Source organism: Acomys minous, assembly GCF_964271855.1.
Source record: "Acomys minous genome assembly, chromosome: 10".
Classification (NCBI taxonomy): domain Eukaryota; kingdom Metazoa; phylum Chordata; class Mammalia; order Rodentia; family Muridae; genus Acomys; species Acomys minous.
In genome coordinates this window covers 119,222,170-119,250,138 of record NC_140491.1, presented here as the reverse complement: position 1 = coordinate 119,250,138, position 27,969 = coordinate 119,222,170, and the positions used below count along the sequence as shown (strand labels likewise).

General features: G+C 38.5%; 1 protein-coding gene across 1 annotated transcript in view; it reads left to right on the top strand.

Annotated features, from left to right (window-relative positions):
- Positions 1-7,772, top strand: part of LOC311606778 (fatty acid desaturase 2-like protein FADS2B) — a 39,997-nt gene extending 32,225 nt beyond the window's left edge. The window contains exons 7-12 of the mRNA XM_084798184.1: positions 1,242-1,318; positions 1,494-1,591; positions 2,583-2,679; positions 4,674-4,753; positions 5,901-6,026; positions 7,222-7,772. Coding sequence (XP_084654310.1) covers positions 1,242-1,318; positions 1,494-1,591; positions 2,583-2,679; positions 4,674-4,753; positions 5,901-6,026; positions 7,222-7,270 — 527 coding nt within the window. The 3' untranslated portion in view covers positions 7,271-7,772. The remainder of the gene's footprint in view (positions 1-1,241; positions 1,319-1,493; positions 1,592-2,582; positions 2,680-4,673; positions 4,754-5,900; positions 6,027-7,221) is intronic.
- The last annotated feature ends 20,197 nt before the right edge of the window (positions 7,773-27,969 follow it).

The window sequence follows — 27,969 nt, the reverse complement described above, 5'->3', positions numbered from 1 at the left end:
CTTTGTAGTGAAAAGTATTCCCTTACCTGACGCAGGATGACTATAGGGCCTAAGTTCACTCTAGAATGCCTATATCACAACTCCTCAACACGTTCTTGGTGCCCTTTCCCTTGGAGTGCCAGCTGAGCCCCTCAGGGACAAACAAGTTGAGCTCAAATTGTTACAGAAAAACACAGCCATATATGTGTCAGAGACAACTAGGAAAATTTTATTCAAACTAACGCAAATCAAAGAGAAACCTGAATACCAGTTGAGCTTAACTCAGCTGGAACAAATGGTGAGAGGAATATTTTTCAAATACTAAAGATACATATTAAAAGGTTTGGACTGGGAGGTAGAAACGAGTGTGGTAAAACTCGACCATCTCTGTATGCAGACTGGTGTTTACTAGTTCTGGGCTCTGGTCCCACTAGGGAAAAGGGGCCTTCTTCTTCTTCTTTATAATGTTTCAAAAGGAAGGCCCTCTGGCCTTTGAATTATAGCACATAAATTTTAAAGGAAGAAAAAATAATTTGCATTCATATATAGTCTAAATTAATTCTCTAAGAAAAATGAAGCCATATTTTTCTTGTCAGGTTGGATGGGACAAAATAAATTGTTTTGGCATAGTTTGGTTTTCACAAGTAGGAACTGTAAGGAGGCTGGGATGTTGTGGCTTTGGGCTGCTTCAGTGGATATGGGTGAAATCAGTTCTGATGATAATTAGCAATCCTAGTTTGTCAAGCCTGAGATCTAGTTGAGGACAAAGTTTGGCCAGGGTAAAGGTCTTTGCTCAAAGTCTAAATGTCTCCCTGCAATTGCTTTGCACTCTTGGAAGCCTTGCTGGTGCTGTAAGAAAAAAAAAAATAGGTGTGTATTCAGGAACTGGGTACACTTGTGTCATTCTTCTCATTGCAATGTGTCCTAACATAACACACTCTGAAGACTTAAAGAGCCCAAAAGACTTCAAGACCCAGGGAACACTGAAAGCTAACAACCGAAGATTGTGGGAAGTGTCTTATCAAAACGACTGGTACCTTCAATATTTCATTTACTGCTTCAGGAAACTTGGACCTGGAACTGTTGGCTAAATTCCTTCCCTAGCCTCTGGGGTATAAGAGCTCAGGGAGTTGTTCTGGATGTGTGCCTTGCATCCCTTCCCAAAGCCATCATTGTGAGGAGGGCACACAGAAGAAACAAACACTCCCAGGCTTGCACTAGAGTCCACGTTGCTCATTTGCCTTATTTTTTATCTTTTTCAGTTGCACTTCCTCTCCTCATGCCTGTCTACTTCAATTTCCAATCCATGCAAGTGATGTACCTTCGGAAGTACTGGACAGTGAGTCACGCGTCCCATTTTCTAAGCCTAGACCAGATAGAAAACGGGTTGAAAGCGCTTGGTGCCTTCCAGTGGTAGCTTTGTTCCGTAACAGAGCACCATACTGAGACAGTGCCCAGAGAGCAGGACGTAAAACCGTGTTCAAGGTGGCTCACTGAAACGCTTGTCTCTGCAGGACATTGCTTGGGTCAGCAGCTTTTACATCCGATATTTCATCACATTTGGCCCTTTCTATGGAATTTTTGGGACGGTGTTGCTCATATATTTGGTCAAGTAAGAATACTCTCTTATATTTCTATAACCCCTTTTCCTAGATTTATTTGTTATTGGCAAAAAAATTGGGTGAAAATGTGGCCCGCCCCCATGAGAAGTTTGAAAGCAAGCTGGAAGGCAACAGTTGAAGTGATTGAGTAGCACAGGTGCCGTCTAGGAAGAGTTCGTCTAAGTTGAATTTCCCCCACTTTCTTAGGTTCCCAACTAAGCTGTGTCAGTGTTCTCTTCGGCCTTCATAACTCCGCTGCTTTGACGTCATAAACTCTGCCAGGAATCATGATACGACAAGAGGAGTTTTAAGCTCTCTCGTGGCTAGAAATTTTTCCCCAAACCAAATACTATTTTAAGTAAATAGCCCTTTCCAAACTTCTAATTTGTTTCTTTCCCAATGAGCTGCCTTGCTATACTAAACCCCTATTATTCCTAAGGATAATTAGAGCCACTGCGCATCTGTCAGTTAAGGGATTGACAGTTGTCATTGTGTCAGTGTAATCCCCACACACCCTGTGATGTAGATAGTATCTCCTTTCTTTCTGCTCAAGGAATGAAGCTTTGAGAGATTAAATCACTTGCCTAAGGCGACAGAACAAGTCAGGGCCAAGACTGGTGCCAAGGCAGAACTTGAACCCAGCTCTATCTGATGACAAACTGTCAATTACTTTACAAACGCCCTTAGAGAAGCTGTTAATTTTTTTTTCTTGTGCTGGGAATTGAACTGGGATTCATGCATACCAGGCAAGCATCCTTTATCCTTGCACCCAAACTAGAGTAGACTATTTGCAGGCAGTACTCCTGTGAGTTAGGATGTGGGACAAAGCATATTGGCAGATGCATGTGCGCTGACACTTGTTAGAAATGGCATTCAAAGAGGAAATAGGCAGTTACTAGCACCTTGTAACTTCTTTCATTTCCTCTAGGGTTTGGCCGGCTCAACCAGAGGTCAGGCAGGCCCTGTGACTGCAACTAAAACACACTTTTTATTCCTCCAAAGGCTTATTGAGAGCCCATGGATTGCCTATGTGACCCAGATGAGCCACATCCCCATGAAAATGAGCAGAGACGAGAAGCATGACTGGCTCAGCACTCAGGTGACAACGGCATTCCTGAGGGGCAATTCTTCTGGCCAGACTGGCTTACAACCCGCTTACCTCAGACACTAACAGTAACTCACCTGCATAAAACACTGTCCTGGGGGCAGGCACTGGGAGGTGTTTTGCATGTAACTGCACAAGGTGGACACAATGATTATTCTCACTTTACAACGTAATAGAACTGACTTGTGAAAAGGTTTGGTAACTTACATATAGCCACACAACTAAGTGGCAGGAGCAAGTTTTATTTTTTTTTCCTTTATTAATTTATTCTTGTTACATCTCAATGGTTATCCCATCCCTTGTATCCTCCCATTCTTCCCTCCCTCCTCTTTTCCCCTTATTCCCCTCCCCTATGACTGTTCCTGAGGGGCATTACCTCCCCCTGTATATGCTCATAGGGTATCAAGTCTCTTCTTGGTAACCTACTGTCCTTCCTCTGAGTGCCACCAGGTCTCCCCGTCCAGGGGACATGGTCAAAGGTGAGGCACCAGAGTACGTGAGAAAGTAATATTCCACTCTCAACCTTAGCAATTTGGTTGTAGTCCTATATGCAAAGTAGAAGTCAGTCAGCTAAAATCCAGAGGCCAAATCTGAACACTGATTGTTTTTGTGTAGTAAGTTTTCCTGGGCCACGGTCACGTTTGTTTATTTATATATATATATATATTATCCATCGCCACTTTGATGCTATTATAAAACTTAATGTTGATGACAAAATTAAAAGGTTTACTATCAAAACTATAACACACTCCTTTATTAAATACAAAGTGATCATGCCTGAAACCATATACACACGCAAACAATTTTTAAAAGCCCAGTGGGTTATATTTATATACTTGTTCATACATAGACAAAATTATGTAAAAATAATAAAAGAAAAGGCTGTAATTTTGAGAATAAGGTAGAACATGAAAGCAGTTGTAGGGAGGGTACTTAGGAGCACTGTAGGGAGGAAAGGGAAGGAGGAAATTGATATAATTCTATTTTAGTTGTTTTTGTTGTTGTTTTTTGAGACAGTTTCTCAGTGTAGCCTTGGCTGTCCTGGGCTCGCTTTGTAGATTAGGCTGGCCTAAAATTCACACTGATCCGTCTTCCTCTGCCTCCCTGAGTGATAGGATTACAGGCATACACAGTTTTTAAAATGTGTTTAAAAATAAAAAGTCCAGAGAAAAGATTTATTATCTGAAATTTTATAGAAAATGTGTGCTGACTTCCTATTCTTGTCACGCATATAACAAAGACTTCAAGTGAATTTAAGGCTCGAAATTATAGGATGAGTTGTACCTAGCAATCTATGGTGTCACCACTTACAGTCTAGAAGGTTCTCAGGGGTTTGGCCTGAGAGCTGCTTCTGTGTATCTTTTACTGTTCACTCACATTTCTTTAGTCATTGGGTAAATTCACTTTCCACATACTTAGTGGATATACATTTCCCTTTATGTGAATTGTTCCCCAGTACCCTGACCTTTTATGTAAGTATTAATATGTTTTTTGATAATATCTCTTAAAGTAGGGCTTTTAAAACATTGCCTATAATATATGTTATAAACATTTTTCTACCTTGTTCTTAATCCTGTAATTTTACTGTAGAAGGACATCATTAAATATTTTATTATTTCATTTCACTCAGAATCCCTCAAGTCCAAACCTAAGCATACATTTTCCACAACAGTTCTAAGAATCCATCACACTTCTCCCTCATGGCAGCACAGCCGCCTGTGTCTCAGGAATGATTGTGACGTTTTCTCCATCAATCCTAAATATTTCTTCATATATATCACTTTTTATATACTTCTTGCCAAAATATCTTAGCATGTTTTAAATGGTAAACATCTTGAAGGCCGTGACTGTGCCTATTGTATATAATTCATAGTTACTAAAAAAGTAAAAATAATAAGCATGTGTTTCTAATATATTTACATAAAATAATTAACATTTTCTTTTATGCTTAGGCTCCCTTGTAGCTAATGCAAGCTTTTTCTTTTCAGATTGTGGCCACCTGTAATATTGAACAGTCCTTTTTCAACGACTGGTTCACTGGACACCTGAACTTCCAAATTGAACACCAGTGAGTAATGCAAATGGTCTATTATGGAGCAATGGTTGCTTAACTGTACCCAATATAGTCCAGCCTACACCATTCAGTTAAGAGTCCCAGAGAATTAAAAGGTTTAACCGGAGTTTCCTAATGGCTGAGCCTTAACTGCACCCAATATAGTACAGCCTACACCATTCAGTTAAGAGTTTCGGAGAACTAAAAGTTTTAACCGGAGTTTCCTAAAGACTGCTGCTGATCAGTGCCAAAGGTAGGGTTGAGAGAGAAAGAGAGAGAGTACATGTATCCATGCATGTTTGGTTTGTTAAGGAAGCCTAAGAAAAATTACAGCACTTGAGTAACCAAGTTTTGTTGAACATTTAAGTACAATTTAATGTAACTATCAAGTTAAGGTCAACGTTATAAAATAGTCAGTAATGAAATCTAGTCACTTCAGAAATTCCAAAGTGCATCTGAGGAAACTTTTCCAGTTCATCAGCTAAGTGAACATACGGTAAAGAAATGGAAAGTGATAACGTTTGGATAACTGGTCTCCCCGTCACACGCACCAAGGTGCTTCTCCTAGTTTCCCCTGTGGAGCTACCTCTAGGAATCAGAGAAAGAAAGAGTTCTCACGCTTTCAATCTTATTTTCTCATTCTTTATTCTCTATCAATCCCTGAACACCCTGACAAAAGAAGAACCGTAATTGATATAGTATTAAAGAATGTATTCATGTTAAGGAAGATTACCTGGCTGGTAAGTGCCAGACTTTTGATAAAATCCTTCTTGCCTCAAATTCCAATGTGAGGCCTTCTAGTTAACTGCCACAACTAGTCCAGGGTGAATATTTAGCTGTTCAACAGCAGGTTTTACATGGGAAGAGCAGAAAAGGGAAAAGAATGGGGGAAACATGATCTCCTGCTCATCTAAGCAATTAAAAATGCTTTCATTGGACGTGACCAAAAGTAAGCACATTAAGTACAGCTAATATTTATTCTCTTGGCATTGTCCAAAAACTTCACAACCACTTGATGTACAGATATGTTCAAAGATAAGGCTTGTACAAGGTCAAGATTGGTCTGCATTTCTGGTTTGATTTTATTTAGAAATGAAAGAAATAAAGTTCCTTTAGGGTTTGCTTTAGATGTAAGTTTCACATCTCTTGTTTGTTTTCTCAGTCTCTTCCCCACAATGCCACGCCATAATTATCACAAAGTGGCCCCTCTGGTGAAGTCACTCTGTGCCAAGCATGGACTGCAGTATATAAATAAGCCCATCTTGAAGGCATTTGGAGATATTGTCAGGTAATGACATAATTTACCTTTACTCAAAGCTTTATCATGTTTCTTTCTTCCTAGCCCCAAACTGTTCAGAAGCTTTTGAATCTTTTATCCAACAGCCATTTATTAAGAAACATCAGTTATCAACAATAAGGATGAAACATAAACACTTAGAATTTGCCTACTAGACTCTAGGTATTTCTTAGTGTCCTAAATAGTTCAAACTCCAGAAATCATAGCTGTGCAGGATTTGTCTTTGAATTTGCCATATATCTCTGGGCATGCTTTAGAATTTAATATGATAGGAAGAGCCACCAAATCTTCTAACCCACTGGAGAAATCCTTAATGTCTAGAGTGATGTATTGCATGAATCAGCCTGGGTTACCAGCCATGTGTAATGTATGCACACACATATATTTTGATGCATGACATAGTACTGGACAAATTTACAACCACTGACCTGAGTTTAATACAAATTTTTTAAATATCCTCTTTTTTAAAAAAATTAGGGAAATATTGTGAAAGCCACAATGGCCACACCTAATCTGATTCCTTCAGTCTCTCCACATTCGATGTCATGTAGACATCTGGTCTACCTTCAAAACTCCTTGTACCTAAGCATCTCATCTCTTTGACACCTTTTCATCTGCCCACAACTTTCCTCAAGACTACCACTTCTCCTTTTACTTTCTCAATTCCCAGTCACTCTTCAAAGCTCATTGGCAATTGTTTCCCCTATGTCAGCCTTCACTGGTCTCAAGATTTAAATCTATCCTTATCATAGTCCTAATCACAACCTTAATTAAATAGCTTGCTGAGTTTACAATTATTTAATGTTCATCTTTCAAGTAAGACTGAGAATTTATATGGACATAATTCATATCTGTCTCTTTTGATGTTGCATTCCTGGATCCTAGAAATATATCTTCAGCATTATAAAATAGGATAGGTAGGAAAATATGGTATGAGTTGATATTTAAGTATATGACAAAGAACAGAATAAAATGAAAATAAAACTCAGACCTTCTTCCTGAAAAAAAAGACAAATTTGTCTGTGGAAAACAATTCAGTAGTTCCTTCCCTGGTTCACAGACAGTGACGTTCATCAAATATGGCTAGAAACTATGTTGTCTTAAAATAAGCAATGTGTCTGATAAATGTATTGTGGGGATTTCCTTTGCACTGAGTTTCCCTTTCTGAAAATTTTGTCTTCCCCAGGTCCTTGAAAAAGTCTGCTGCCCTCTGGATGGATGCTTACTATGAATGATGCAGAACTTTGCACCTATTGGTGTTTCTGAAGTGGGTGGTGGCTGTGCAAGAGCTCCTCTCTGATTAAGTGAGAATTAACAGGAAGCATTAGCATAAGTGAGTGTGCCAGGAATGTGAAGGACACTTATTAACCTTTCTCTGAAGATCTTTTCTGAAACTGAATGGAGGAAAAAACACAAGGTGACTTCAGGCAGACTACGAGAAGAGAGATGGTAGTTCACAGTTTCTACTTTTCCGTTAGGGCTCTGGAGTTAGTTCTAGTAGACTTCAGTGAGATTGTTTCTAGGTGGGGCATAAGAAGATGTGCACAGAAGCAGAAGTGGGAAAAGTAAAGGATGTCTGATAAAGCCCACTGGAAGTCAGTTCTTGGAAGAGAGTTGTTTGTTTATTTAAGACATCCATGCCAAAGCACAAATTTTTGCTTACTTCCTTTTGAATAGGTGAACTCCTTTAAACATTGATTATAATTAACATTAAAATATCTACAAGTTTTGTCTTCACTTTGAACTTTTGGCTGAAATATGTGTAATTAGTGTACGTATGTGTATGTTTCCATGTGGAGAAATTATAGTCTCTTAAAAGACTTCCCCAAATCCAACACCCTTAGCAACTGATGAAGAAGATCTGTTTAAAGGTGTTTCTCTTCGACTAGCAAATAGTGTCCCTTGCATATAATATTGGGTTTTCTACTCCTTACCCAGTAAAGCAAAAGTCTCCAAATGTTCTTATTAGATCACCCAGATAAAGGAAAGAGCTCCATTTTTTTAACAATGGGAACCATAGACTATATCAAGTCATTTTTTTCCACTTTAGCAGGTAATTAAGCTTATCTTAACAATTTTCTGTCTCATGAGTGAATTTCTCAATTGGTTTCTATTTGTATTCTTTTTTTAAAAAAATTGTTTGTAGTGATCTCTTAGGAACTGTGGATTACTAAAAAACACATACAAATAACGTATGGACAATCTCACTAGCACACCAATTTCTTTAGTTAAGCTACTTCATGAAGGGTACAATAAAACTTGACCTTACTTGTAAGGAGAAAACGTGTATGAACAAAGTTTTCTTCTACTGCTCTAAGCAAGCCAGTGTTGTTGGTGTGTCTGCTGTTTGAAGTCTTCAGTAAACATTTGCTCATGCTCTCAAAGCTCTTAAAAATTCTCTACGGTTGTTTGCATCCTAATTGAATTCCTGGCAAAGAACAGAACATTCAGTCACTCACTGTGCCTGAGGATTCACAAAACACACATACTGAAAACAAGAAAATAGTACCAAACTCTCTGGAGAAAAAATGGGGAACAGTCATCATGTCCAGTGGGAAAGCTGGACAGACGGTGAGACAGAGGCAGGGCTCTGTTGACTCAGGGGTTCTTCTTACCGCTAGTAGAGTCATGGGTGATTTCTCACATCCCTTTCTCTAGTGTTGCCTGGCACTGTTCCTAGAGGCTCTCACGTTATGCTTTTGCTTTGGGTTCTTGGAATTAGCAAAGACTTTTGCTGTGCTAACCTAATTACCTCAAAGGAATTCCTAGCCAATATTAAAATATGGCTACCTTTGAGTTTCTACAGACAGTTCATTGCTATGAAATATTAGAAAATGTATTGGGGAAATGCAAATTTATTTAAATAAATAAATATATCTAAACAGCTAGTTCTGGGCCTTCTTTCCTGAGAGATTTTTAGTTCCTATTCTACTCTGATATCTTTACTCTTTATTATTCTATTTGTATGCTTCATAATTCATCTTGCTCATTTGTGTTGTCCTAAGAATTTATGCACCTCTTATGAGTCAAACAGTTTGTTGGTATGTAATTTTTATAGTGGTCCACTATGTTCCTTTGTATTTCTGTGGGTTGCAAAAAGTTATACACTAAGCCATGTGCTTGCTGTCTGGCAATTTATAAGAGTAGTTAGAAAACGAATCAAGAAAATTATAAAAAACAAAACTGAAATTTGAGAGGGCATGTGGCAAAGATGCAGAGTAAAAAGGACGATGAATGACAGCTCAGCTGGACACAACATGAGGTGACAGAACGGGTCAGACACTGTGACCCAGATAAAAGACCCTGTGGAAGAAAGACAGTGAAAATATGAAAACCAGCAGGATCAAGGGCCAGAGAGTTTCAAAGTGAGGAGCTAATTATCTTTATAACAAGTGCATTGGGAATCCACTAAAAAGTAGGGCTGGAATATAACTCTCAAGGTCACTTTGGTTAAAGACTCAGGAGCTAGGAATAGTTAAGCCACTTTCACTTATTTTACCCACATATCAGATCTTTGTACTACAAAGGGCAGAAGTAAAGTTACCTATAGAATCAGTCTCCCAATTTATTTTAGCTTTTTTGTTTAAAACTTTAATTAGACATAAATCAAAGAGAATTTGGGCTAATTTGGCAATTTTATCATAAATGACCATTTACTTAAAAGCCAATTTGGCACAATGTAAACAAAAAACCACAAGCATATGTAAATACTAAATATATACATCATCATATATAAAAGTGGATTTTAAAATACAAATATTTTGCATCATTTATCAATTTTAAGTCAAGCTGTTGGTCAAATAAAATTTCAATATCAAGTGAGTAGGCACTGACAGCTTGGTTTTAATATGACTTGTCCTGGTCTGGTTGGAATTGGATCAGACAAGCATCTTGAAAACATTTTCTGAGATAAATCTTAAATTATAGCTATAAGATGAGAAATAAAAACTATTGTCTGTCTATTGTGCTCTCCTTTCAAGTCTCCTGAATTCTAATTTAGTTATCATTGGTCTGAGAAGTTGCAAAAACAATGGGTTCATGCTCTTTATCTCTACAGAACAATTAAACAATGAAAAATAAATCCAGCCAGTACTTCACCAAGGATAACACCAAACATCATCCAGTGAAATATAAAATTATTGGGGATTGTGAATTCAGAAAGATGATAATTTTATGGATTAGCAACATACAAAAAATTAAAATTTACTCCATAGCTAGAGCACTATTAGTATTTTTCATGATGTAGGTTTTTTTTCTGATTTCAAAAACATGTTAATGTAATTCCTCCCAATCAGATAGAAATAAGCTTTATTAAGTATATAAGAAGCATCAGTAAGATGGCTCACAAGGTAGAGGCATGTGCTGCTAAAACTGACAACCTGAGTTCAATTCCTGAGACTCACATGGTCAAGGAGAGCTGCAGCGAGCTGTCCTCCAGCTGCCACACGCTGCTAGCACACATGAGTGCATGGGCACATGCATGAGCAATGAACTAATAAGTAAATAAAGATTTAAAAATCAAAATTATGCTATATGTGTCATAGTCTCATTTTATTCGGTGCATTACCTTCAAGGTTAATTCATACTGTTGTTTATTGCACATGAGGCTGGACAACATTTTGTGGTATGTACATTCTACTGATGAACATTTAGGTTCTTCCCACATCCTAGCTATAATGGATATTTATGCAATGAAGATGGGAAACTAGTATCTTTTTGATATCGTAGTTTCAATTATTTTAGACACTCCGAAATAAAACATGGCAAAAAATCTTAACCAGTGGTTCAGGACATTGGGTAATGAGCTGTAGTCTTCATGGACACTGTTCCATTTAATACAACAGTCCTATGTGGAAAATGCTGTAGTGAATTTCATTACAAAAATGAAAATTCAAAGCTTGGGGAGAATGGGCATTTGCATGAATCCATAAACTGATGGAGTAGATTTCACATCTAGGAACGTGTGACTTCACACTCAGTGTTCATTAATTCCCATGACAAGAAACTCAACTGAAAGGGAACACTGTGGGCATTCAAAGACGTGAGCATCATTAGAAGGTTTCTGACAGCTTCCTGGGAGCTGAGAGAATACGCAGAATGTCCCTTTGCCCTCTACATAAGTGTGCATCACCACAGTGGAGAACTGCACATAAGCTATGAAAGGAGCATGGAATAGGTACCAGTCGTAGCGCAGGAAAGGTTGGGTGACTTCCACTCATCATACTTGAAAGACTACCTTGACCAGGGTAAATTCACATGGAGAGTCTCAAGCTGTCTTTTTTTTTTTTTTAATGAAAAATAAAATCATTCGTATTACATCTCAATTGCTATGCCATCCTGTGCATCCTCCTATTCCTCTCTCCCGCTTTCACCCCATTCCCCTTTCCTATGACTGCGACTGAGGGGGACTTCCTCCCCTTGAATATGATGCTAGGGTATCAACTTTCATCTTGGTAGTCTGTTATCCTTCCTCCGAGTGCCATCGGGCCTCCGCATCAAGGGGACATGGCCAAATATGGGTCACCAGAGTTCATGTGAAAGTCAGTCCCTACTCTCCACTTAACTGTGGAGAATTTCCTGTCCATTGGCTAGATCTGGATAGGGGTTTTATGATGGCTGCACATATTGTCCTTTGTTGCTGCCATAGAGGCCCAGATCCGCCCATCATAGTGTTCTTCTTGTAGGTTTCTAGGACCCTCTGGATCCATCTATTTCCCTGTCTCCCATATTTCTCTCACCTTAGGATGTCTTCACCTCTATCCCACTTTCCTGGTAAGTGAAGACTTTCATGAGACATGCCCCTTGGGCTAGTGTCCAGTTATAAGTGAGTATATACCATTTGAGTCTCTCTGCTTCTGGGTTAGCTCACTCATTTCTAGTTCAATCCATTTGTGCACACATTTTGGAAATTCCTTGTTTTTTATAGCTGAGCAGTATTCCATAGTGTAAATGTACCACAGTTTCTTTATCTATAATAGCCAGATCAAGCAGGGTCTTAACCTTCCTTTCAGAAAGGCAGATCCTGCACTAAATGTTTAATAACAGGATGGTGAGGCTGATCTAAGAACTTGTAGTAACAAACATGAATCAAGCCAGATAAAAATCCATACCCCCTGTGGCACTATTTGGATGGCTTCCCCACATACTCTTTTCGCTTAAAAAAAAAAAAAAAAAAAAAAAAAAGATTAAGCAATGGAATTTTACCTAGGATTTTAATGAGGTGAGTGAATTAGGGCCAGAAACCTGCATTCTAGTTTTAAGTCATTAGCTTTATCCTATACAGCAGAATCATCCAGATCACTTGTCTCAATTTCACACCTCAATCTCCACATCTGTAAAATAGGTGCGGTGCTCAGAACAGTCTCCACAGCAGAGTGGAGAGTGGGATGTGACTTTCTCACATACTCTGGTGCCTCACCTTTGACCATGTTCCCTGGAGGGGGAGACCTGGTGGCACTCAGAGGAAGGATAGCAGGTCACCAAGAAGAGACTTGATACCCTATGAGCATATACAGGGGGAGGATGTCCCCCTCATGAACAGTCACAGGGGAGGGGAATAAGGGAAAAATGGGAGGGAGGGAAGAATGGGAGGATACAAGGGATGGGATAACCATTGAGATGTAACAAGAATAAATTAATAAAAAAAGAATATAAGAGAAAAAATAAAAAAAATAGGTGTGGTGCATCTTATTATGTGCCTATATGCGATACCACAGTGGCTGTAATAATTGAAAGAAGTCAGGCAAATGGCATGATTACATTAGTGGGAACACCTTTAGATTCTTATTGCACTTATTATAATGAGGGGCTCCCCATCTGAAAAAGGACACAAAGTTACACAAACACACAGGATCAAAGGCCACTGACTCATCTCTACAGTGATGAAGACACGTCCTGAAAGTGAGAAAATTATGAGACACAAATAAGAATACGATTTTTACCTTTTACAACAAGCATGAACTATGAGCAACCTGCAACCTCTAACTATATCCAATTTCTAGAACCAGTTTACACATCGTAGGCTGAAAAGGTAGAAGAGATCAAAGCTCTAGTTACCCAGCCCCAGGCTAACCATCTGAGTACCCAGGTGTTATTGTATCAAAGCCTTTCAAACATAAGAATACGTTTGCTGATTAATATATAATAAAAGACTTTCTTGCGTGCTTCCTTGACAGCCAACAACTCTGTGTTCAATTTTAAAAGTGTGACAAATATATTATAGAACCTTGAATTTAAGTTCTGTTGACAGTATGATATACTTAGGTGCTTTTTCTTTCCCGGAGTTGCTTGAGGACAGGAGCCGTGAAGGAACGTTGCAGTGAACATCTTTGAAGCTATCACACAATTTTGACACTGCTATTTTAGCAAACTTGTTTTATCTCTGTATCTCTCCTCCACCTAACAGCTTCTCAATCTACCCACTAACCCATTCTATTTCATGAATTTCAAAGTAAAATTCCAGGGGCTGCTTTAAAAATTAGTTTCAGGTAATTCAGACAGTATAACATATTTTCTCCCTTTTAGTAAAGAATTGGTGAGAATTAAAAGTAAAAATGGGTTCCAGCTTTACTTCCAAAGGATCTCTGCAAGATCAATTAACTTAATGCAGAACCAGCTTTCATATAGATATACATATGTGTGTGTTTCAGTTTTCATGTGTCTATGTTCATTTATCTTCGATGTATATTAAATCTCTTTCATTTGGCAACATTGCATTGCAGATATGTTTTCATTTGCTAAATTAAATGAAGAACATAAACAAAAAAATACTTAAGCTGTAATCTATCATCAGAGACACATGTCCATTTTTAAGAATTATATCTGTGTGTGTGTGTCTGTGTGTGTCTGTGTGTGTGTATGTTTCTCTCTTTCTTAGACTCAATCTCAAGAACCCACATATGTGAACCAACTACTGCACCATTGCACTATATCCTCAGTCCCAACAACCATCTCTTGCTCACTGTCTGATCTAGAGCAGTATCAGCATCAGGTCAAAGCCTTCAAAGGTAGCTCTTGGGTGATTGAATGGTTAGATGTCCTCCCAGTTTGTGTAACAACATCTTTTACCCCTTCAGGAATTATAAGAAATCAATCATTAGGACTATTCAAAAATCCAATAAAATTGTATCACTAAAATGTCTCATATATGTCCAGTTAACTGATTGAATGTTTAGAAATCAACTACTAGCTCAAGGAATGGTTCCATTAATCAATGTTTTAAGAACTGAGGCCTAAATCACAGTGCTAGATAATATAAAGCTGGTGAATAAAAGGTACATGAACAAGGTGTCCAAGTAAGTTTCACATTATCTGTGTAACAGGATGGTACAACAGTAAACAGGTAGGCATTTGGGGTGAAAATAGTCAATATATCTTATCCATGTAGAGGTTTATAAACTGTTAGAAATGAAATAAGCTTGAGACCACATATTCCTGTCTGCCTCTCAAACTGTTGGGCTTACTGTAAGACACCTGCTCATATCTGCAGGAAGCTGTCTGCAACTTAGCTAACCTCATCCTTGTGGGCTCCAGTTGGTCTTCCTTAAAATAGTTTAAGAAATGAGGAGGCAATATGAGTAGTACTTTAGCCTTTGAAGCAGTTGCCTAGATCAGAGCCTACCCTGTCTTGCTGAGGGGTGCTCCCAGGAAGTGTTCAGCCTTAAATATTGACTGAGGAATTCTTTGAAAGTGCCAGTTAGATCCAGTCCTTGTCTCCTTGGACGCTTGTTATCAGCTTTTTACCATTTTTCAGTTTTTACCAAATCCTTTACAATCCTTTTGTAACCTGCTTTACTATACTTTAATTATGCTGAGAACTGAGGGCAGGGTGTGTTTGCTTGCTTGCTTGCTTTGTGTTAAAACATATCTGGTCTTACTGCACTTTATTTTAACCCATTCTTTCCATATTTTCCAGCACTAACACTAACACAAATAATTAGAATAAGAATCTAGGAGTCAAAGTTAATCTCTCTGACTTCCTGAATTCAACCCTAAAGTCATCAGTATAAACTCCATCTCCTTTGAACGATACAGTATCAAGTCTCTAGCCCCTTCCTCACACTGTGCAAGTCCTAGCTGCCCATGGTCTTTAACCAAATGGTAGCATGAGTCGAGGCGTGTAAATGATCCCAGCTTCCATGTTTGTTTTTACAGATATACCCCAGTCAGCAGGGGCAACAATTTCCCTACCACAATAACTTATCTGGTATTGTTTCCCCCTCTTATCCTGCAAACAGTTCCTTGTCATACCTAGAGTAACATCCAACCCTCCCAGGAAAGTCATTGCTTGGGTCCCTGATACATCGTACATGATCAGCTTGTTTTCTTGTTCTCAGAAATCACAAACTAAGCTCTGTCCATGTTGTACTTTACTTCGTGTCATCGTCCTCTTGGTTACATTTGTGACTTCTCTGCCGTCTCATCTAACTCCAGTGGGCTTCCCCTCAATCACTGCTCCCTCACAGTGCATCATCCTTCTTACAGAACTTGTACCGCCCAGAGATTCTACAACTCAGTGTCCTGGTTAGCTTTCATCATTAACTTGCACAGCCTAGAGTCATCCAACAGAAGAAGAACCAATTGATGAACTGCCTAGATCAAGTTGGTGTATGGGTTTATCAATGGGGCATTGTCTTGATTTCTAATTGATGGAGGAGGCCCCAGCTCACTGTTGGCAACACCATTCCTCCAGGAGGTGTTCCTGGGTTGTGTAAAAAAAAAAAAGTTTACCTATATAAGGGAAAACCAGTTAGCAAGACAGTATGAGCCAGCAAGCAAGTGGGAAAGCAGCACTTCTCCATGACTCCTGCCTCCAGGTTCCTCCTGCCTTGAGTTTCTACCCTAATTTCTTACAATGATAAGTTGTGACCTGCAACTATAAGCCAAATAAGGTGTTTCTCCCTAAGATGTTTTGTCAGAGTATTTTATCACAGCAACATATGTCAAACTAAAATTACCCAGTGATGGAGTTCCTTGATTATATATTTTATTACATACAATAGAATACAAATTCCTCAGTACTCACAGCCACACAGGCATGTTCTCTACCTGTTCTAGTGCCTAGCATGTAGTTGATGCCAGTAATACTTATTACATTAATGAATAGCAGTGTTAAATTAACTTGGTTTTTTTTTTCATTTTTTTCCTTTTTATTGTATGAGATTTTTTTTCTCATACAATATATCCTGATTATAGTTTCCCTGCTCTGTTCCTTCCAGGCCCTCTCCACCTCTCTTCTCCTCTGGATCCACTCACATTTGTCTCTCATTAGGAAAGAACAGGATTTTAGGAGATAACAGCCAAACATGACAAAATAAGAGGTAATAAAATAAGGCAAGTCAGCCCAGCAAAAGGAAAAGAGCCCCAAGAGCAGACACAAGAATCAAAGACCTACTCATTCAGACTCTCAGGAGCCCCATAAAATACTAAGCTGAAAGCTATAATATACATAGATAGATAGATAGATAGATAGATAGATAGATAGATAGATAGATAGACAGACAGACATAGATATATAGATATGTATATATAGATAGATAGATAAAGAGGATCGAGTGAAGAAGTCCTATGTAGGCCTTGTGCTTGCTGGCTCAATTTCTGTGAATTTATGAGCCTTGCTCGGTTTATTCAGAGGGCCTTTTTCTCCCTCTGGCTCTGACCCTCTTCCTGCCTCCTCTTCCATGGTGTTCCATGAGCTCTGAGGGGAGGGAATTGATGGAGATACCCCATTTAGAGCTGTGTGTTCCAAGAACTCTCTCCCTGCATAATGTCTGAGTGTGGGTCTCTACATGTGCTCCCACCTGCTTTCTGCAAGAGGAAGCTTGCTTGGTGATGACTTCACAAGACAATGATTTGTGAGTATACCAGAATTTTTTTAGACTTGTGGTATTTTGTTTTACCCTAGGGATCTTGACTATCTAGTCTCCAATTCTTCGTCACTCTAGAAATGTCAGGTATGGGTTCCATTTCTTGGAGTAGACCTTAGGTCAAAACAGACATCAGTTGGCTACTCCCACAATCTTTGTACCACTACTGCCCCAGCATAAAAGTTTTGTGGCTGTGTTGATGTTTAAATTTCTATTTGGTACTCTTCAGAATACCTTTCTGCAGCAAAGACACTAGCACATAGGGGTAAAGGTCCTAGGTAGGCATCAGCTCCACTTCTCTATATGCAATGAGTTGTTAGGGTGTTTTCCTCAGCAATGGGGCCTGTCGGTTTTCAGAGAGCAATCGTTGTCTTAGCAACCATCTGGGTTCCTTGTGCTTTCCATGGAACTCTTTGGCCAACAATTCGATTGAATACAATGCACTCCTAATACTGGAAGCCTTATTTGATGAAAAGAGATGGCCAGATGGGGCTTGGTCTGCCTCATTTTTAGGAGACTTTGTTTGAATTTCCTTCATATATTTTAGGGAGTTTCTCCTGCTCTAGGTTTCCATACCATCCCTTGAAAGGCCCCCAATTCCAGCCGTCTCTCCCTGTATTGCCTCCTTCAACCCTACCTTTTCTCCTCATTCCCACCTGATCTCCAAGTTCAAGTCCCCACCTGCTTCTAGTACACCCATAAAATCTAATCTACTTCCCCTTCCCAGGGAAATCCAGGCCCTTCCCCCAGTCCCTTCCTCTATACCTAACCTTTCTGGGTCTACAGATTGTAGTTTGGTTGTCATTTGTATAATTACTAATATCCAAATATAAGTGAATACACACCATATTTATCTTTCTGGGTCTGGGTTACTTCCTTCAGATTTACTCAGGTAACACAAGTTACCTCACTAGTTCCATCCATTTGCCTGAAATTTTCATGATGTCATTTTTGAACAACTGAGTAATACTCCATTGTGTACTCCAGATTTTCTTTATCCATTCATCTGTTGAGGAATATATACATTGTTTCCAATTTCTTGCTATTATGAATAGAGCAGCAATGAACATGGTTGAGCAAGTGTGTTTGTGGTAGGGTGCAGCATCACCCAAGAGATGTCAGCATGTAGAAGGATGAAAATAGATCTATATCTATCACCTTGCACAAAACTCAACTCCAAATGGATAAAAACCTCAACATAAAACCAGATATATTGAACATGAAAGAAGAGAAAGTGGGAAATATAGCCTTGAACTCACTGGCATAATGCCTCAATAATGCAGGCACTAAGACCAACGATTAATAAATGGGACCTCATGAAACTGAAAAGCTTCTGTAAGGCAAAAGGATGCTGTCATTTGGACAAAGTGACAGCCTACAAAATGGGAAAAGATTTTTGCCAACTCCACATCCAATAGAGGGCTAATATCCAAAATATATAAAGAACCATCTTAGGGTTTCTATTGCTGCAAAGAAACACCATGAACAAAAAGCAAGTTGGAGCAAAAAGGGTTTATTCGGCTTATACTTCCACATTGAAAGAAGCCAGGACAGGAACTCAAACATGGCAGAATCCTGGAGGTAGGTGCTGATACAGAAGCCATGAAGGTGCCTTGCTTCTCCTTACTGGTTTGCTCGGCTTGCTTCTTATAGAATCTAGGCCCACCTGCCCAGGGATAGCACAACCCACATTAGGCTGAGCCTAGTTGATCACTAACTGAGAAAACGCCTTACAGCTGGATCTCACGGAGGCTTTTCCTCAACTGAGGCTCCTTTCTCTCAGATGACTCTAGTGTGTGTCAACCTGACACCAAACCAGACAGTACAAGAACTCAAAAAAAAAAAAAAAATCAAATAGTTCAATAAAAAATAAGGTACAGAGCTCAACAGGGGAAATGCAAATCGCTAAGAAACATTGAAATGAATGTTCAACATCCTCAGCAACCAGAGAAATGCAAATTAAAACTATATTGCAATTCCGTCTTACACCTGTCATAATGGTTAAGATCAGTAACACAAGAAACAGCTTGGCAAGGAAATGGAATAAGGGGAACACTCTTCCATTGTGGGTGGGAGGGCAAATTTGTACATCACTTATGGAATCAATATGTTGGTGTCTCAGAAAGTTGGAAATTGATCTACCTCAAGATTCAGCTATAATATGAAATATTTAACATGGAATTGCTAAGCTAATGTTCTTCCTCAGATAAATTGACATCTGCATTCTTTTTATTTAAATAATTATTTTTATTATGCTTTTTAATTGAAGTAGAATATCATCACTTTCTCTTTCTCTTTTTCTCCCTCCAACCACCCCGTTATCCTTTTTTAGAATCCTTCCCATGTGCCCCAGGTCTCAAGGTCTGTCTTTAATAGCCTCCTTTTCCTCTGATTATTATTGTCGCACACATCTGTAAAATGCAGACACTTATTGCACATAGTGTTTTATATACTAAAGAAAGCACTACAGATTAATTTTTCAAACAGTGCCTTAAAATGTCTCCGAACATTACATCTCTTATCTGTAAAATACAAATGCTAACAATTCTTTTGACACAGTATGGTTTACATATTAAAGTAAATATGTGTATATATGTATACACACCACACACACACATACACACACAACATTCTGAGTCTGGTTTGGTTGCTTATGTGTATGTGGTTTCAAGGCTGACCACTCTGTGTTGGACATCCAATGGGAACGGCTAATTCTCTTTCTCTCTGCAGTCTTTAGTTGCACTAGTACTTTGTCTAGGGTTATCAAATTTGAGTATTTCTTAGCTTTATACAATCTTAAATTCTAGCTTCAGGGTGTGCTATCAGTGTGAACATGGACAAGTTACTTCAAATCTGAGTATAGCTCCCTTATCTGTAAAATGCAAATACAAATAATTTTTATGACACATAGTGTTTTACATATCAAAACACTACAAATCAATCTTTTAAACTGGTGCCTTCAAATGTTTCTGAGCTTCAGATCTCTTATCTGTAAAATGCAGATACTGACAGTCCTTATGACACAGTGTTGTTTATATATTAAACAAAACACTACATAAAAATCTTTCAGATAATAATCTCTTGAAATGTTAAGCTCTTGGTAAAGTTTACTGTTATTACTGTTGGTGTTGGTTTTCAGGGCACAGAAACTATGATCAAAAGTAAAAAAAAAAAAAGTTGTATTTCTCTATCACAAATCATGTATTTCCATTCACATTTATTCCATGAAGGTGCTAGGTACAGACACACCATAAAACTCCACAGGCACACAATCACACAAAACCACACAATCACACAAAACCACACTTGCCTTCAAGTGCATAGCAATATCTAATGCAAGCTAATCATTCATTTACTAGTCATCACAAAGGAACCATGGATGGATATGCCCATAATCTACGGGAAGTAAATAAAGAGACAACGAAGAATGAGGATGTACATTTCCAATAATGAAGAATCAAAGGACAAGTATTGATTAACCAGAAGAGGGAGTGTGAGAAAGGAAAGGGAAACAGGAAGAGGTTTCAGAATGCATTAAAAGAAATGCTTTGGTTTGAGGAGAAGCAACAGTGTAATCAGTAATGGAAAACTGTAAAATATCCTGTGTACAGAGCCAAAGTGTTTAAACTTTATGCCAAAAGAACTTGGGAGCGATAAAAAGAATTGAATAAGAAGAGACATATACATAAAACCTAAGTCAAACCTACAGAAATAGAAAGTAGTTTGGTGGTTACCAGAGGCTATAGTGGGATGGAAAGTGCGGGAAATGTGCATGATGGTCAATGGGTAAATTCAATATAAAAGATAAATAAATGAACAGAGCACTAAAAATAGTCACCATTACAACAGTCATGTATCCTTTAACTGCTTAAAGAATAAATTTAAAACATTTTCACTGCAAAATATTAAGAACAATGCTTGAGGTGAAGTCATGTAGAAGATCCCAATTTAAGCAGTGCACAGCATATAAATCTAGTAAATTTCATTATATACCCAAATAATTATTGTTTAACAATATTAAAATAAATACAGGGAATAGAAGAATTTTGTAAAGAGCTATGAGACAAGATTTGATGGGAGAGTTGAAAACGATAAGATAGTATAAACATGGTAATCACCAAACTTAGCCAGACTGGCTCTCAAGAAATGATTAGCAAAGTCAGCATTGAATAAAATAAGTATAAATAAAAATTGTTAACTACTTGATAGATGTTTAAACAATGGATATATATACATATACATATATACATATATAATGACAATCAACATAGGAAAAAAAACTGACCTAGTTCTTAAATGCACGAGATTATGTAGAAGAATAAAACAGTTAATGAAATGAAGATTTCAGTAAATAAGTAATTTGAACTTATCTAGTCAACGGAGAGAACAGAGTGACTGCCAAGGAGTAGAAGCCTAAGGCATTTATGGGATGCCATCAAGAGAAGTAACACATGGATTACTGAAGAGTTATAAGAAAATGAGAGAAAGATGATTAATTAAGGGAAAAAGTTGAAAACATACCAAACCTAGGGAGAAATGTAGGCATAAAGATATGTGAATGAGTGTCCACGAAGCTTTGGTTTCCCTCAGGGTACTCGGTCCAAATAGGAATTCATCAGTGTTCTATAGTCAATTTGTCAGAAATCATAGACAGATATTGTTAACAACCGAAAGACTAAAAGAAGCCAGCACGTGTATGGCGAACCCCCACATCAGATTCTCAGAAGAAGCAGGACAGAGGAGAACGTGGATAGACATGCAAAGAACTTTCCACAGAAAAAGCAAACTAAGAATATTTCACCTGGGAAATGAGCTCTCCAGATACACAAGAGAGACAAAAACTTTCCAAGCACAACTAAAACAATGGAGTTCATTACCACTAGACTGGTTTTACAAGCAGTTTTTAAAAGGCTAAATTCAGATTAAAATTAAAGGATGGTAATTAGTAACACAGAGACATGTGAAATATAAAACACTTCTGGTAATGGTAGTGTATGTCTATATACAGAATATTCCACTACTATAATAGGACTCCATGAATCACTCTTGACATTAGGAGAAAAGTTAAAATAAGTACAGCCACAAAAGTATCTACGTGATGGTTGGTTTTGTCACCTTGACACATTCTAGCACCACTTAGGAAGGCCAACCTGTTAAGGTCAGGTTGGCCTGTGGTCATACGGTCATGATTATGTTATTTAATGTAGGAAGACCTCCCCAATGTGGGGACACCTTTCCCTGTTCTTGCTTCTGGGCTGCATGTGTATAGAGAGGAGACTCAGCACAAAGAGACACTGATGTATGTATTCTGTCCCTGGTCTTGAATGTAGAGGTGATGTGAATAATTGTGTTGATTTTCTTTTGCTTTGTTGCAAACTAAAACAAACTGTGTCTCCCCTTAGTTGATTTTGTCAGAGTATCTCAGCACAGCAACAACAACAAAAGTGGGACTATGTTTGTTAACAGATATACAGTTAAAATATATATTATGCCATGAAAATTGTAAAGAATTGTTCTAATAACAAAGATACAACAAAACTGGAAAATTACAGACAAACCTCCACAACAAAAACAAACACTAAAATTCTCAATAAAATAAATTCTCCACAGTTGAGTAGAGAGTGGGGTATAACTTTCTCACGTACTCTGGTGCCTCACATTTGACCATGTCCCCTGGAGGGGGAGACCTGGTGGCACTCAGAGGAAGGACAGTAGGTTACCAAGAAGAGGCTTGATACCCTATAAACATATACAGGGGGAGGAGGTCCCCCTCAGGAACAGTCATAGGGGAGGGGAATAAGGGGGAAATGGGAGGGAGGGAAGAATGGGAGGATATAAGGGATGGGATAACCATTGAGATGTAACAAGAATAAATTTAAAACATTAAAAAAAAGAATCACAAAAAAAAATACTTGTAAACTGAACTCAGAAGCATATTCAAAAGATCATTCACCCAAGTGGGATTCCTTCTGGTACCCAAAGGTGGTTCACTGTACCTAAATCAATAAATGTAATAAAATGCATGAATAGATTTGGGCAATAAAATCACATGGTAATCTCGATAGACAAAGACTTTTGACAAAATCTAGTAGCATTTTATTTTAACACCTTGGAGAAATTATGGGTAGAATAAATATATTCCAACATAATAAAGTCAATGGGAAGAAAATCAAAGTCTTTCCCCTAAAACCAAGACTGAGAAAAGCATTCTATTCAATATAGTGCTTGGAGTCTTAGCTAAAGAGAGGGAAATAAAATGAACCAAGTAGGAAAATGCAAACACAAAGCATTTCCTGTTTTTCTGGTGACATGATCCTCCTATACCACAGAGATTCTAAAGACTCACTTCCAGCAAATTAGCAGGATCCAAAAGCAATGCTCAAAATAGCAATAGCTTTTCCATACATCAATAAATGAACACGATTGGAAAGGAGTCATGAGAATAATCCATTCAAAATACCTCCCCCAAGAAATTGGAATATGAACCTGGAGAGATGGCTTCATGGCTAAAATAACTCTATGCTCTTCCAGTGGGATTCCCAATATCCACGTGGAAGATTGAGATAATCTGCAACTCAAGTTATAAGAGATTCAACGCTCTCCTTTGGCCTCTGAGGATACCAGGAATGTATTTCTATGTCATACACAAACATATATGCAGGCAAAAATACTCAAACATAAAATTAAAAATTAAAGAAAAATATACCTCGGAATAAACCAAACAGAGGAAGTGAAAAAAACTTCCCACAGAAGAAAATTAAAGCATTTAATAAAGAAATAAAAGATTTCTCAGGCTTATAGATTACCATAATAAATAGCATGAAATTTTTATACCACCAAAAGTAATCTAGAGATACAATTAGATACCCAGAAAATTCTAATTACTCTTTTCACAGAAAAGGAAAAGGCTACCTAAAATTAATCCGGAAGCACAAAAACTCTGAATAGCCAAGGCAAACCTGAGTAACAAGAAGTACACTGGTCATGATGAAATACCTACTTTCAGATTATACTACAGAGCCATAGTAGCAAAACAGAATGAAAGTGAGAGAGAAAACAGACATGCACAACAATAGAATAGAAAAGAGGACTATGAAAAAGCCATGTTAAGCTGACACCATCTGATTTTTGATATGTTTTTATTTTATGAGATTATACTACAATTGCATCATTTTCCCTTTCCATTCCTCCCTCCAAACTCTCCCATGTACCATATCCTCACTTTGTTCTACTTAAAATTCATGGCCTATTTTTTTTCAGTTTTTCACACACACACACACACACACACACACACACACACACACACACACACACACACACACACCTACCTTGCTCCATTCCTATAATGTTGCTAACCTGGAAGGCAAAGAGGCCACAAGATGTCAGCCATAAACAATGTACTACAGCAAGCAAAGAATGCTGAAAACAGTCTTTCTCAGGGAAGATCACCTGAATTTTTACAAAGGTATAAAAACACACACACAAAAAAAAAAAACAACAACAACAACAACAATAGCCCATTCTGGAGAAAAGATAACTTTCTCATCAAATGATGATGGAAAAGCCGTATCTCTATATCTAGAATCATGATATCAGACCCCATCTCTCACCCTGCACAGAAATCAGTTACAAATGAATCAAAATCCTTAATATAAAAACCCGAACTGGTAGAAGAGAGCAGTGAAGAAACATCTGGAAATGTAGGCACAGTCAAAGACTTTCTGAAAAGATCTTTAAGCATAATCAGAATATACTAAATACATGCATGGAATTGTCAAAGAATAAATTCAAAATGCTTTAAATCACCTTAAAAAAATTACATGTGGCAAATGGTGAAAAAGACACATGACATCAACCTCTGGTCACCACACCACACATACACACATGTGTGTGCACATGTGCACACAAATACATACACACACACAAAGCTGTATTGCAGTATTGCATTTTTTATTTTTTAACTTTTAGTTTATCATGCAGAATTTCAAGGAAAAAATTATTTAAAACAATTATAAATATATGTCAATGGACACACAATACACAGATATACAATATGTAACTATGACAATGTGAAAGAAAGTTTGTATTATTTTTTCACTTTCAGGAAAAAGTATGAAGTGAGAGCCTGTTCATGAACTGCAATGTTGATTATTAAAATGCCCACACTTCCAAGGTGACCTTCAAATTCTACAGTGTCACCCTAGGAACCCCAATGCATTTCTCACTGAAAGGGAAAGAAAAAAAAACAAAAAACAAAAACTACTGCTAAAATTTACATAGACCCATAAAAATGATGTTATGGTTTTTATTTTATCTTATTATACTTCGTTTTGTTATCTTTTGCTGTACTCTCTTAGACGCCTGTTCTTTTCTAATGAGAGGCAGAAAGGGAGAAGATCCAGACAGGAGGGGAGGTGGGGAGGAATCAGGAGAAGCAGGGGGGGACTTTAAACAGAGTAGATTGTGTGAGGAAAGAATGTATTTTCAATAAAAGGGACACCTTTCTTTAAATAATTTTGTTTAAAGAACAAAGTGATAGAAACTATTGAAGTATCTGCTTTGTTGGAGGTAAAAATCTAGCCAATTTTTCAGAAATGCTGGTATCAGATACAAAGAAACTTGTGAGGAACTGATTTGAAAACATAGACACAGGTGTGTACATCTTTCTGCACCCATAGGGGCCACAGCCAAAGCAACACTGTTTGATGTTGAAAAAGGCTGCATCTGACGGCAGTATTGAACTTATTGCCAGTTATGAATGACTTCAATGGTTCAATAATTATTATCCATTGCCAATGTAAAGGTGAGGGGTATGGCTGAAAATGCTGCCGAGGAAGCAGCTGAAGACTTTGGAGAGTTTTTAGTGAAAGGGTTGACTCTCCCACAGGACTTCCATCTAGGAGGAAGCCACAGCAATACCAAGTTCTAAGCCTTTTTTTTTCTGTTTTTTTTTTAATTAATTTATTCATATTACATCTCAGTTGTTAGCCCATCCCATGTATCCTCCCATTCCTCCCACTTCCCCCCTACTCCCCTCCCCTATGTCTGTGTCTGAGGGGGACCTCCTCCCTCTGTATATGCTCATAGGGTATCAAGTCTCTCCTTGGTGACCTATTATCTTTCCTCTGAGTGCCACCAGGCATCTCCATCCAAGGGACATGTTCAAATATGGGGCACCAGAGTTTTGTGTGAAAGTTAGATCTCCTTCTCCACTCAACAGTGGAGAATGTCCATCGGCTAGTCTGGGTAGGGGTTCGAGGTTCACTGCCTATTTTTTCCTTGGCTGTTGCCATAGTTTGCGGAGGACCCCAGGGCCCAGACTCGCCTGTAGTTTTCCAGGACCCGCTGAATCCTTCTATTTCCTCTTTCTCCCAGGCTTCTCACACCTAAAGTCTCAATAGGATGCTCTCCCCTCTTACCCACTTAAGCCTTTAAAAGTAGGATGACACTTGCGTTCGTGGCTGTTGTTGCTGACTACAAACCATTATTCTGGGATCTAGAGCAATGAGAACTTTCTGCCTTCTTTATACATCCATAAACACTTACAAGGTGCTACAGGAGCAGTAACACAGCACTGATGTAACACATCCTCTTCCTAGATGCCCCCAAATTTCTTTTTACTATAATTATTATTAGTTAATTTATTTACATTGTAATCAGTTTCCCCTTCCTTCCCTCCCCCTCCTACTCCCTTTGTCTCAAATCCCCTCATCTTATGCCCCTTCCCTTTTTCCTCAGAGAAGACGTTTCCCATGGATATTAACCTGCCTTAGCATATCAAGTTGTACCAGGACTGGGTACATCTTCTTCTATTGAGGCTATACAAAGCTGTCTCGTTAGGGAAAAAAGATCCGAAGGCAGGCAACAGAATCAGAAACAGCCCCTGATACTGCTCTTAGAGGCCACACATGAGGACCAAGCTGTACATCTGTTACATATCTGTTGCATCTGTTACATAAAGGGCCTAGGTCCATCCTATGCATGCTCTGTGGATGGTGACTCAGTCTATATAATCCTATATGGACCCAGGTTAGTTGATTCTGTAGGTTTTCTTGTGGTGTCCTTGACCTCTTCTGGCTCTTCCAAACCATCCTCCCCTCTTCCATAAGATTTCCCAGCCTCTGCCTAATGTTTGGTTGTGTGTCTTTGCATCTGTTTTCATCAGCTGTTGGGTGAAACCACCCAGATGACAGCCATGCTGTCCTCCTGTCTGCAAGTATAGCAGAAGATGATTAGTAGTGTCAGTCTTGGGCTCTCTCTCATGGCACAGGACTCAAGTTTGGTCATTGTTTTACCATTGCCTAACTTTCTGCTACCTCTTTTTCGCTACACCTCTTACAGGCATGAAAAAAAGATTGTGGGTCGAAGTTTTTGTGGCAAGCTAGAAATCTAGTACAATGGAAACTCCCAGGAATCTCTGAGGGTGACACTAGCTAAGACTCCTAGCAATAGGGGCTATGGAACATGAAATAGTCACCTCCTGTACCCAGGCAAGATACACAGTGGAGGAACAGGAGTACCAACCCAGCTACCCCAAATTTCCATGCCAACAAAACTGAGATACATTGTTTGGAAAATAATATTCCTTTCATGTTTTTTACTTAAGCTCATAGTGTTTCTATACATTATTGCTTTTCATACCAATATCAGTCACACTTAATTCCTTCACATTTCATTGATTATATAATGGGCCCATGCACCAAGGAGTTAAAACATCATTTGAGCACCTACTACCTGAAATGACTTCTGCCCCAGGTCATTACTGCAACTAAATGACATAGAAAGCACGTAGCTGCAGTTCTGGAAGAATTGCAACATCAGTGACTGCCCCAAGAACTTGGCTTGAGCTCAGGCTAGTGTCACCAGAGAGTATATGAATGGTACGCAAAGAAGGCACTGAAAAATGTTCACTTGTGACTTCAGAGGATTTTTCCAACAAGGAGCTTCCAGAACTCATCACGGCTGTAGTTCAGGTCACAAGTTGGAGCCTGGATGAGAAGAGCGATGCTGAGGAGCGCCTAGGCGTGGCTCCTGTGGAACTGACTAGTGAGGAGCCGTTGGCACTGACA